The 13298-nt window shown below is 42.8% G+C and overlaps 1 protein-coding gene across 1 annotated transcript; it reads left to right on the top strand.

The window, feature by feature from the left end:
- The first annotated feature begins 527 nt into the window (after positions 1 to 527).
- Positions 528 to 12182, top strand: LOC100490322 (flotillin-2). The gene is made up of 9 exons (XM_031902737.1): positions 528 to 594; positions 738 to 1277; positions 6677 to 6795; positions 7101 to 7244; positions 7529 to 7648; positions 9867 to 10081; positions 10428 to 10611; positions 11378 to 11527; positions 12058 to 12182. The coding sequence occupies exons 1-9, from the start codon at positions 528 to 530 to the stop codon at positions 12094 to 12096; spliced, it is 1578 nt and encodes a 525-aa protein (XP_031758597.1). The 3' UTR covers positions 12097 to 12182.
- Positions 12183 to 13298: the final 1116 nt, after the last annotated feature.

The following is a 13298-nucleotide window of genomic DNA, read 5'->3' as shown; positions in this document are numbered from 1 at the left end:
CCAGGCATGCAAAGCTGGTAGAGACTTACCCCAAAGGATTCATGGTTGCAATTGCAGTCAAAGGGGATTTTAACTTTTGGGTCACAGAACAAAAAACATTTTGTAACTTAAAATGTTAGAATGTTGTGTAAATTAAATGTTAAAAATCCCAATCCTGATTGTAATACAATAAAATGCAGAGAAGTCCAAGGGGGTGAATACTTGTGCAGTCATACTGTAAATGCACCATTTCTCGCACATGTAAGGGGGACACAGGAACAGTGGGGTAAAGGGCCCCTCCCACCAGGAGACAGGACACTGCAGTGACGTAAGAATTGTACCCACTCTTTCTCCCTTTATCCCCCCTTCTCTGCGATCATTGTCCTCATTACAGGAGGTTAGGACTGGCACCTAGAGGGCCCTACACAAGGACAGCATCAGATGGTGATTAGTACCAACACCTGGGGGTGGGACCTGAGCCAGTCTTCTGCCTGTCAGCCCCCTCCAAGGGATACCCCTCTCCAATGCCCTCAGGTTTGGTCGGCAATATGGAGCAGGGAGGTCCCTTCTCGGGACCAGGCAAGACAAGTGCAGCACACCCGCTCTTGCCTTCGGGTAAGCGAAATTCTCCTTGAACACATTCCCTAGGTAACCGCCTACCTCAGCCACTCACACTCGCCATGGAGCAGCACGCCCGCAATGACGTCATCATTTTGCGCTTGAGCCCACGCACGCGGCCCCTGGCGTGTCCCTGTCAGGACACGTTGAGGAAGAGTCTCCAGGAATTCAGCTGGATGATCAACACCCAGAAGTCCTCTCTTCTTCCCAGTCAGAGCATGAACTTTTGGGACTGAGATTCGACAGTCGCCAGAAGAGGGTGTTTCTCCCGGGGGACAAACAGCTGAAACTGCAGTCCTTCATAATGCGCCTCAAGGTGTCTCATAACCCTAAGGTTCAGACATGCATGAGAGTCCTCGGTCTGATGGTGTCAGCTACAGAAGCAGTCCCATATGCTCAATTTCACCACCACCCTCTTCAGGCAACAATACTCAGGCGTTGGCGCAGAAGTTCGCTGCACCAGAGAATATCCTTCTCAAGAGGAATCAAGAGATCCCTGGAGTGGTGGCTGAACCCCTACCGCCTATCTGAAGGTCGGATATTCACAAAACCATCCTGGCAGATTGTCACGACGGCCTCAAGGGATATCATTTCAGGGCTGGTGGTCTCCGGAAGAAGCTCTTCTACTGATCAATCTTCTAGAAATCAGAGCAATTCGCCTAGCCCTACAGTCTTGGCTAGTGATGGGCGAAATGTTTCGCCAGGCATGGATTTGTGGCGAATTTTCGCGTTTCGCCATTGGCGGATTGTTTTGCGGAACGGATGAAAAAATTAGCCGCGGAAAAATTCGCCGCACATCCAAAAATTGCCGCCGTGCGACGAAATAATAGCCGCAGGCGATGAAATAATAGCCGCGGGCGACGAAACAATAACCACGCGACAAAATAATAGCTGCGGGCGACTAAATAATAGCAGCGCAACAAAATAATAGCCGCGGGCAATGAAACAATAGTCGCACAACATTTTCGCCGTTTCGCAAATTTTTCACCGTTTCGCGGATCTTTTGAAAGATTTGCGAATTTTTCGTCGAAACGGAACAGATTCGCTCATCACTAGTAATGGTACCAACTGGTAAATAAATAATTATATATAACTATGTGTGTGTTGTCTGCAATAACATTATAGCCATATAATAATTTACTTTCCTGCAGGCCAGGGAAATGCTATAAAGGCCACTGGTTTGGTCCTGTCTATTGATACCTCTCTGCACCCCACACTTGCTATTCACATGTGGCTGTGCGCAGTGATTGGCTGATGTGCCACAGCCTTAAAGGGAACATATACATGGAAACACTTTTGCCATTTACATTATTCCCTTTAGATTTCATGATATTAGCTTTTGTTGTTCTGCTCGGCTACTACCCAGGCCAAACAGCAGAGGGCAATGATATTCAGTATTGTATGAGCCCATATCATGTGATAAACACCTATAGAAACATACAGTGGCTTGCAAAAGTATTTGGCCCCCTTGAACTTTTCCACATTTTGTCACATTACAGCCACAAACATGAATCAATTTTATTGGAATTCCACGTGAAAGACCAATACAAAGTGGTGTACACGTGAGAAGTGGAAGGAAAATCATACATGATTACAAACATTTTTTACAAATAAATAACTGCAAATAAAATTGATTCATGTTTGTGGCTGTAATGTGACAAAATGTGGAAAAGTTCAAGGGGGCCGAATACTTTTGCAAGCCACTGTATAAAAAGGGAAAATATATGAACCTTTATGAATTGGGTACCATTTCATAGTTAAAATTGTAATTGGACACAAGTATGGTTTAAAGTCGCTGTCTGGGCTTTGGCAACTTGAGAGACCCACTAGTGATAACTTACTGCCAATACACAGACAGGCACAGGTATTTTGTTTAATTCAAGTTGGAGGAATGATGTTTGAATCCAATATGAAATATTTTTGCTGCCCTTCTACCAGAAGCACAGAAATAAAGGTGCTGGTTTCCTAGCAAAGCCCCTCACAGAAATGGGTGGTATGGGACATTATGGGCTGAGCTGGCACAACAACCTCATTATGACTGGAACTGGCACAACTAACATTTTGTTCCCCAAAAAGCCCATTGCTACAGAACCTGAGTTGGGAACAGCATCTTCCTGTGTACAGCATTAATATTCATATTCAAATGCACTCTTGTACCCCCACATAGTAGTGCTGAACTCCACTGCATCTGTCCTGACTCAAGTGCTGCGAATGCGCCTACTGACTCTGGGAAACCTGGGAGCTACAGCCACCCAGAATGCGGTGGTACTTCTAGGGGCCTGACAGCAGGCTGTGACAATTTGTGCAACAGAATTGTGCTAAAATAATCACATGCTAATGCAGTTTTAAAGCCATGCGCTAAAAGTGCCACAGTCCCCACTCTGAGAATGCTAGCCTAGGCCGACATTTCATTAGCAAAAATCTGGCACATGCAACTGACACATTGTGTGCAATGGAATCAGCTTGCCACTTGGCTACAATGATGCTGGAATTCTGGGGTAAAATGCTGCATAGTGGGTAAAAAACATAGCAATTACGCCTCAATATTGCACTTTGCTCACTGCACCATGTTCATAAATGATCGTCCATGTGTTACGATACATGTTTCGTAACTGCACCAAGCTGTGTGTGGAACGGCTAGCTTTTATCTTGGGAAATCTAACAATGGGAAAAGCTTAAAGGAAAAGTAACATTAAAATTTTTTAAGTAAAAAATCTATTCTACCCTGCCCCAATAATTGCCCTATACTGCACACCATTTATTATTTTGAATGCTTTATTAGAAAATACCTGCTAAAACTTGGCATCCGGTAATTTGAAATAGGGCGATATGGCGATGCAGGGAAGAATCCACTATGCGACGATCAATTGATCGATCCTAGCCTTCCTTCTGTATAGGAAGGAGTCGGGGTAGGATCTATTAAAGTCATTACCTTCTCAGCACCTCGCTGCACATCTCTATTACATCCACCTACATTCCTGGTTGTCTCCCCTGTTCTGTCAGAGCCATTATATTGTCCAACTGCTCACAGCCACAGCATCGCCCTTGTCCAACCTCTCTTGCTTCTCAGCTTTGCAATTCTATAAGCAATGCTTCCTAAACCACCAATACACCCAGCACCGGATTTACATTTAAAGTCCCATACGGAGCTGTGGGGAGAGGTCCCTCTTGCTCCGTATGGGAGCAAAATTAAAAAAAATTCCTGCGGTGCCCCTACATATCTGCCGCTATAGGCCGGTCCTTTGTGGCCTCTCCACAAATCCGGGCCTGAATACACCAACAGATTCACTTGCTTGGCTCAGTTAACAAACAAATAGATATTTGTCCAATTTGGCTGCCCATGTGCTGGAACAAAGTGGCCCATTCTGATCATTTGCCACCAGGCTAGGAACTGGATACTAAATAAAGGCACATGCCAATCTGTTGGGAGGACAGCTTTAACACAATAATGGGCTCTACAACAAGCTAGGTTATCTGACCTCCCCCAGGTATATCTGGGAGATTTTCAAATATATATTTAGACAGGCCCCCCTATAAAGCCAATAAGCTGCATACTCTGTCTGGAAAAAAACTCCAAGGGGACAATAATTGCAATAGGTGCCTTAGGAAAACTCCACCTAAAAGTATTGCACTGGGCTTTGTGAATAATGGTTCTTCCAGAGACATCAGTGTCAGCATTTTATTGGTCTGAAATTTACATAGCAATAAGAAATACTTTTCCAAGGAATAAGAAAATATCAGTAAATGATTAAGCATTCCCGTTAAAATATAACTTAAAGCAATGTATAATGCCTGGTATCCTATGCTAACAATTAGAATCAATGATACTACACAATAATAACACATAATGTGCAAAGGATATTGAACAATTGGTTGTACATAACAGATTGTCACTAGGTCACACTATATATTGTGATTCAGCGGGTGTCACATACTGCTTCCAGCTGCCTCTCAGAATCTTGGATGTAGGGACAGGCAAACTTGATCATTCTGGCTCTTGTTGAACTACAATTCCTTTGATGACCTTTATGAGATGCTTTTTATATTCAAGGCTGTTTTTAGGGTGCAATAGAGAGGGCATGTATGCTGGGCACCCACCATGTGCAAAAGCTGGATGTTAATGTCTTTCTAATGCCAAGGAACAAATCTGCCCATACATTGAAAGATGCTCTCATTTGGCAAGGTTTGGCCTTCGGGCCAAACAATCAGATCGCAATGACGAGGATGCAGGCTGATGGGGCGAGGACTGTATCAATGAGCTGATGCAGTCCTCAACCTGATGGGATTTAAAAGCCTGCCTGATTGATAACTGGTTAATTTTTGGGCAGGCAGAAAGGTTGCCAACATGGTCTAAAGGGGCCAAATCAGCAGCTTAGATCTGCCTATGTATGGCCACATCTAGTCTACCTATGGTCGACTTGGAAAGGCAGGTAAAATGGCCAAGTTGTGCTGCTTTAGAAAGGGGAAAAAAAGGGAAAAATATAGCAATTACTTTTGGCACCAACCAGGGCCGCCATCAGAAATCACGGGGCCCCCCCTCCTCCCACACCCCCTCCAGTGACCCATCAATACAAAAGACAGACAGACATTGGTAGCCAGGGGTTACATTTTGCATTGGTGCCAGGGCAGGTACCCCCTAAATCAGGGGGCTCAAACTCAATTTACCTGGGGGCCGCAGGAGGCAAAGTCAGGATGAGGCTGGGCCGCATAAGGGATTTCACAAAATGCAAGCCTTCATGGACTTTTTTATCGGATAATGCAAGGCACGGCGGGCGGGAGCTGCTGATTGCGGAAATGACGTTATGCCATCATAACAGTTGTTATGGGAAGACGTTCTGTGGGCACAATTAGCTCCTTAGTTAGCAGCTAATTGTGCACACAGAACGTCTTCCCATAATAACTGTTATGATGGCATAACGTCATTTCCGCAATCAGCAGCTCCCGCCCGCCGTGCCTTGCATTATCCCTTGAATCGCAATAAAAATCGTGATCCATTCATTGCTTTTGCGAAGGCATTGGTGCGGGCCACAAAATATTGTACCGAGGGCCGCAAATGGCCCGCGGGCCGCGAGTTTGAGACCCCTGCCCTAAATCATTGCTAGCCAGCCCAGGGCCCCCTAAAACATCAGTGGTCCTCCCCCAAATTACTCATACTCATACCCCAGGGCACCCCCAGCATCCTCCGGCTCCCCCCAAGCATCCTCATGCTTCCCCCAGGGCCCCCCAAGCATCCTTCAGCTTCCCCCAGGGCCCCAAGTATCCTTCAGCTTCCCCCAGGGCCTATAAGCATCCTCCAGCTCCCCCACAGCATCCTCCTGCTTCCCCCAGGGCACCGCCAGCATCCTTCAGCTTCCCCCAGGGCCCCCCCACGCATCCTTCAGCTTCCCCCAGGGCCCCCCCAAGCATCTTTCAGCTTCCCCCAGGGCCCCCCAAGTATCCTCCAGCTCCTGTGATGTCCCCCTCTATGTGCCGCCACTCCCAGCTGCTTCTGTGCGTTTATAAGGCTGCACTCCGTGCGTGTGACGTCAGTACGCACGGACGCAACCTTATAAAAGTGAGGATGTAGCAGAGAGCCGCGGCACATAGAGGAAGACACAACTAAAGATTGGGTCCGGCCCGGGCTTGATGAAAGGGGGCCCAAGCTAAGGGAACTCTAGCGCGGCCGGGCCCCCTTTAAAGCTAAAAGGGCCCGGGACGATCGTACCAGCTGTGCCCCCCTGATGGCAGCTCTGGCACCAACCCCAGCACCCGCCACCTTTGAATTTGGCCTTTACTGTCCTTTAGGATATTGCAGAGCTATCAAAAGAGATTTAAAAGAGGAGTCAACTATTTCTGGGTGATATATCATTCGAAAATGATTGCTAATGATAGGGTGGTCACTGGGCACTGAATACATTTCCTTTTTGTCCATTTATTAGGGCAGTTCTGGGAGGGATCCTGATGTATGATGGCCACTACTGCTGCCAACATAGCAACAAGCAATGCACAGCTGAGGCAGACACTGCATTTCACAGGGGGGTCTTTCCCACGATAAAATATTCTTCCTAAAATACTGGTGTCACTCTGTTGTCTTATACAGGAACACTAACTGTGGAACAAATCTCCCAGGACAGAGATCAGTTTGCCAAACTAGTTCGAGAAGTGGCAGCCCCTGATGTGGGACGCATGGGTATTGAAATCCTCAGTTTTACCATCAAGGTATGACAAGCTGGGAACAATATGGCAAATCCTATATCAACTAGTTATTATATGCCTTACATTCTAGTGCATTGTTAGCTAAAATTACTGCAATAAGAGATACTTGATTAGAAATGCAAGAAAATGGTATTCCCTCTGGCTGTAAATGGAACATATTTCCGCTACAACTATAACTTTGTGGAAATAAAGGTGTGTTTTCTCACAACAGGAAGCTGCAAGTGCAGCTTTGTCCTTAGAAGAGATTATTGGAAATGCTCATTTTTGATCTGCCTTAATTGCAAAGCAGTGTCATTGAAATAGTTTAAAATCTTCCTCGGTCTCCTTTCTCTCTACGGGATGTGTATAACAAGGTTGAATATCTAAGTTCCCTTGGTAAAGCTCAGACTGCTGCTGTTAGGAGAGATGCTGATATTGGAGTGGCTGAAGCAGAACGTGATGCTGGTATAAGGGTGAGTGGTAATCCTAGAAGTAGAAGTTACTGGACCCTATAGCAAAATAAGTTTAGGGACCCTCCTCTGTCTTAAGGAATCTGAATAAGACATTTGCTTAAACACCTACTGAAACTGCCTGTTAGTCCAGTGTGCCACTGGGCCCCCTATACACCTGCCTTTTCCCCATTAGACAAGAATGTGACAGCAGAACATGCAAGTAATATCTAACTTCCCACCCCGGTAATTAATAGTAAATGTTGAGCTTCAAAGGCAATGTTTTACTAAAATGTTTTTTGCTATAGGAAGCATTGTGCAAGAGGGAAATGCTTGATGTGAAATACCTTGCTGACACAAAAATGGCTGACTCCAAACGTGAATTTGAAATGCAGAAAGCAGGGTTTTCCCAGGAAGTTAACACTAAAGTAAGTAAATCCTTTCTAATGTTTGGTTATTAAATTATACTAACTACTGATATCAGGTGCTGCTTGATATAGATTTTAGTTCTTTAAATCAGTAATAGTTACATAGTTACATAGGGTTGAAAAAAGACCAGTGTCCATCAAGTTCAACCCATCCAAGTAAACCCAGCACACTTAACCCACACCTACCAATCTATACACTCACATACATACACTATATATACAACCACTAGTACTAACTGTAGATATTAGTATCACAATAGCCTTGGATATTCTGATTGATCAAGAACTCATCCAGGCCCCTCTTAAAGGCATTAACAGAATCTGCCATTACCACATCACTAGGAAGGGCATTCCATAACCTCACTGCCCTCACCGTGAAAAACCACCTACGCTGCTTCAAATGGAAGCTCCTTTCCTCTAATCTAAAGGGGTGACCTCTGGTGCGCTGATTGTTTTTATGGGAAAAAAGAACATCCCCCAACTGCCTATAATCCCCTCTAATGTACTTGTACAGAGTAATCATGTCCCCTCGCAAGCGCCTCTTTTCCAGAGAAAACAACCTCAACCTCGACAGTCTCACCTCATAGTTAAAATCTTCCATCCCCTTAACCAGTTTAGTTGCACGTCTCTGCACTCTCTCCAGCTCATTAATATCCTTCTTAAGGACTGGAGCCCAAAACTGCACTGCATACTCAAGGTGAGGCCTTACCAGGGACCTATAAAGGGGCAAAATTATGTTCTCATCCCTTGAGTCAATGCCCTTTTTTATACAAGACAGCACTTTATTTGCTTTAGTAGCCACAGAATGACACTGCCTGGAATTAGACAACTTGTTATCAACAAAAACCCCTAGATCCTTCTCCATTAAGGAAACCCCCAACACACTACCATTCAGTAGATAGTTTGCGTTTATATTATTTCTACCAAAGTGCATAACTTTGCATTTGTCAACATTGAACCTCATTTTCCAGTTTGCTGCCCAGTTATCTAATTTTGTCAAATCGCTTTGCAAAGCAGCAGCATCCTGCATGGAACTTATAGTTTTGTACAATTTAGTGTCATCAGCAAAAATAGAAACAGTACTGTCTATGCCCACCTCCAGGTCATTAATAAACAAGTTAAAAAGCAAAGGCCCAAGGACTGACCCCTGCGGTACTCCACTAACCACACTGGTCCAATTAGAAAATGTTCCATTTACCACCACTCTTTGTACTCTATCCTTCAGCCAGTTCTCTATCCAATTACAAATATTATGTTCTAGGCCAATATTCCTTAATTTGATCATTAACCTTCTGTGAGGTACTGTATCAAACGCTTTAGCAAAGTCCAAGTAGATGACATCAACTGCCATTCCAGCATCGAGGTTCCTGCTCACCTCCTCATAAAAGGCGACTAAATTAGTCTGGCAAGATCTGTTACGCATAAAACCATGCTGGCACAAACTAATAGTATTGTGAACTGCAATGTATTCAAGTACCCTATCCCTTATTACCCCTTCCAAAGTTTTCCTACTACTGATGTCAGACTAACAGGCCTATAGTTTTCAGTAATGCCCAATCTCCAGTTGTTGTTTGACTATGACTACCCTTAATCCTAAATAGCCTTCTGCTGGCAACAGTTAGAGCTCCATTAAATAGGTTGGAGACATAGCATATATAGAACATTATCAGTTAGGGTAAGATTCTTAAATATCAATATCATTTTCATAAAACGTGCACATTTTCAAGGATTCAGAATTGGGTGAATCCAAAGTGTTCCGCCTTAAAATGATGTGACTTTATAGCTCTGGGTAATTTTTCTGTTCATAGTTAGTGCTTTTTTTCTTCTTTTTATCAAATTTAAATATTCAACTTAGAGTTTGGAGTCTGTTAATGCTTTAGCTAAGTTTTATGGAGGATTCAGTATTTAAACCTTATATTGTTATGGTTAGTTGATCCATAAGAATTCCTTGATATTTGTTTGTGTCCTTTTAGTTTACTGTTTGTTCCATGAACTGTATCCAATTACTTCTAATTATTTTCTCACATTGCTGTGTAGGCATTCCATCCCTCCTCCGCAATAAAGAAATTCTAATTCCAAAGTCAGGTTGATTTGGACTTTGATTTATGCCTTAAGACTTTGGATGAAATAGTTGTAAAAACAGTAGAACTAGAATGACTATTATACTCTGACTAAATGTCCTTTGTGGTTTTCATTTTCTGTTTTATAATTTTTATAGAAAGCAGAGGCCCAGCTGGCTTATGAACTGCAGGCTGCCAAAGAACAGCAAAAGATCCGACAGGAAGAAATCGAGATTAAAGTTGTGCAACGTAAGAAGCAGATTGACATTGAAGAGAAAGAGATTGTCCGTATGGACAAAGAACTGATAGCCACTGTCAGAAGGCCAGCTGAAGCAGAGGCATACAGAATGCAGCAAATAGCTGAAGGAGAGAAGTAAGTAAATGCTTTAACTTGATTTGATTACTTACCTGATTTGGCTACAAATGTAGGTAACATTTGTTCACATTACATGGAGGTCCCATTTAGGTACATTCATGGCCTGTCCTCGGCCTACGGGTTTTTTTCACCCTGCTTGTTCTGTATTTTAATAAGCCCCAACAGATATCAGCCAGGGAGGGTATCATTTAGGCAGATACACAGGCTAATAGGCTGCTGACTCAGTAAAGAGTGGCAGAGTTCACATTCTGTGTCTGTAATTTTCTGCTGTACATTAAAAGAAATGTCTATTGTATTTAAATAAGTAAAGGGATGTTTTTCTCCCAGAATTTTCCCTTTCCAGGGTGAAGCAGGTGCTCTATGCTCAAGCTGAAGCTGAAAAGATTCGGAAAATTGGAGATGCTGAAGCTGCTACCATTAAGGCTATTGGCAAAGCTGAAGCAGAGAAAATGAAGCTGAAAGCAGGGGCCTACCAGCAGTATGGTGAAGCAGCAAAAATGGCTATGGTGTTGGAATGCCTACCCCAGGTGCCTATTTGTTTCACACTGACTAATAGTGGTAGAAATGCAAAGGGTCCCTTTTTTGTTATTTTTTGTATTATCTTCTTTATAAGGAATAGTAAAGGGGGCTGCTTCCATTGTTATGCAACTGTTTAAATACACTATCTAGTTTTATAAGGTTTAGTGCCTATTGATAATTCAGATAGTGGTTATGACTCTTGTGCTCTTTCTTTCTCTCCTCTCTTCTCTCTCTCCTGTGTCCAGTCGTGTGTCTCTGTACAAACTATGGCTCCTGCTATAGAGGTTTTTTGATGTTTGGTTTACTAGGCCACCAAAAAATATCAGACCAATAGGCAACATACCCCCTTCTAGTTTCTTGTGAGAGTATTATTACATAATGTAAGCTCTACAGAGCAGGGACCTCCTTCCTACTGTGTCTCATACCACTATGTGTTATTTATTGTATTTATTATAACATTTGTCCTCCCTGTGTGTAATTGTGTATATTGTAAGATTGTACATCGCTGCATATCCTTGTAGCACTTTATAAATGAAGTAATACATACATTCATTCATACATACATAAAAGGGTATTGGGAGGTGATAAATAATTGGTGTAATGATGCATTTTATGGGTGTGTTGTGCCTTATTCTGTAATACCCACTCAGCAAATATGAGCTAGAGGCTTTGTGAGAGTGGTTGATGGGTGTTACACAGAGCTGGCTATGCATAGAGATATAATGCAGTGCACGAAAAGTGTGCCACGTAATTATTTTTATTATTTTTTTTTAGATTGCTGCCAAAGTATCTGCTCCTCTGGCTAAAGTGGATGAAATAGGCATTCTTAGTGGGGATAACAGCAAAATAACTGGAGAAATGAATCGGTTGCTTGCTGAGGTCCCAGCTTCAGTACAAGCACTTACTGGAGTGGATCTCACGAAGGTAACTACACGGACCAGCAGGTGGCACCATTGTAACAAAATTAATTTTTACCTTAATATCTTTGAATAAAAATGATGACTGTAAATTGCAAAAGTGCTTAGAATTATCACCCTCAGCCATTTACTCACTTATTTTAAAGGTTTACTTGTCCTGTAAATTGGATGATCTGTTATTTGTTTAATTTCCACATTTGTTAATTCTGCCCTGTTTATTAGTAGGGTTAATGTAACAAACCATAAAGGACATGGCATTTTCTTTTGCATAGTTTCAGAGCAGTGCCATCTAGTGGCCATTAAGAGTGCTTGTCAGTATTGTGCTTATCTGTAGAATGTTTGAATGCAGATACGTTCATACATTAATTACAGTAAGCTCTTCCTATTATTTTTTAAAGTTAAATGATGCTTACAAATACAATGTATTTCTCAATGCCAAAGCATACAATTCCTTCTATCAGTTTTAACCTGTAAATGATTACATTACTGTGTTGTTTTGCTTTAAGTTCATTGATCTTCCTCTTGCTATTGTTGCAGATTCCCCTGATCCAGAAAGCCACAGGCATCTTGGCGTAAGGATAAGAATAATGAGTCCACCTCCATATGCACTCAACATGAGATTGCCTTCAACAATGACAGGACTCTATTTTTTACAAAAAAAAGACAATTTCTCGTTCATTTTAACTAATCTGGTGCCTTATGTGTTAGGGCCAGAAACAGGAATAGTCATATCTATCTTCTATTTTTAAGTTTGTTCATGGATATTTTTTCAAGTAGATGGTTACTGTTTGTTTGTATAATTCAAGCTGTTTGTATGGCAGAGTTCTGCTTTGGCTGGAGTTGCTGCCTCTGTGCCTTCAGTTTCTCTGGCCTATGGTGTATGCTTTCTAAGCTACCAAAATGCTGCTTTTACCTGTCAATGCAAGAACTCCAGCCATTTTGTTTTTCATTTCACTATAGCCCTGAAACAATGTACCACCACTCTGTGTTAGTGTGCATGGGGGGTCTCTTGGCTCTATATAAGGGGAAACCAACCTTTAATCCTTTTAGCCTCTAAACTGCGTCTCCAACATGGTTGGAAAGTCATTGGCTGTAAGCCCTCAAGGTGAAGGAATGCAGGCTGGACAATCCTGTACAATATACAATATTGTGTTTCTTTTTGTACTTCCCAGCAATAGGCATCCACCATTGCTCTCTGCTCTGTTTCAGCATAAATTTGAAGGAATATGTTAATTTTTGTGCAGTCAAACTGGGCACACGAGAGAACTGCTGGTCTAACTGAATCAGAGACATGTTCAGGGAATGATACATAGGGCATTTGGATTAAGGCTTCTGGGAGAAGAAAGTGCAGAGGATCACCGCCTATTAACTTGAATGGAAAGCATCATGGGTCACCCTGCATGGGCAGTTATTGCTCTGAAAGGTGCTAGTCTGGATCAGAGCGTTGCTATATGTAGTGCTGTGTAATTAAGGTGCTGTGTGTAGCTGTGCACACTCTGCAGGTATGATCTGCCCTATATTTACTTTGCATTTTATAGAAGGTTATGTAAAAATATAAGGATCGTGGATTGCTATTAAATGCAGAAAAACAAGAAAGTGCTACAGACATGTATGTAGTTGGGGATGCCCTTGGCTGGCCCCATGCATTGTTAAATATGATCTCTTCTCTTATGCATAGCCTACATAGCTGCTGACCTGTCAGGAGTGGCTGATTTGGCAGCCAGTCTTGGTGCCTGTGAGGCTAGGAGTGCTAAATGGAACCTTTCTTATCTCCCTTG

This window comes from Xenopus tropicalis, chromosome 5 (genome assembly GCF_000004195.4).
Source record: "Xenopus tropicalis strain Nigerian chromosome 5, UCB_Xtro_10.0, whole genome shotgun sequence".
NCBI classification, from domain to species: Eukaryota; Metazoa; Chordata; class Amphibia; order Anura; family Pipidae; genus Xenopus; species Xenopus tropicalis.
The sequence above is the reverse complement of the archived record's forward strand: the minus strand, read 5'-3'. Positions and strand labels throughout refer to the sequence as shown.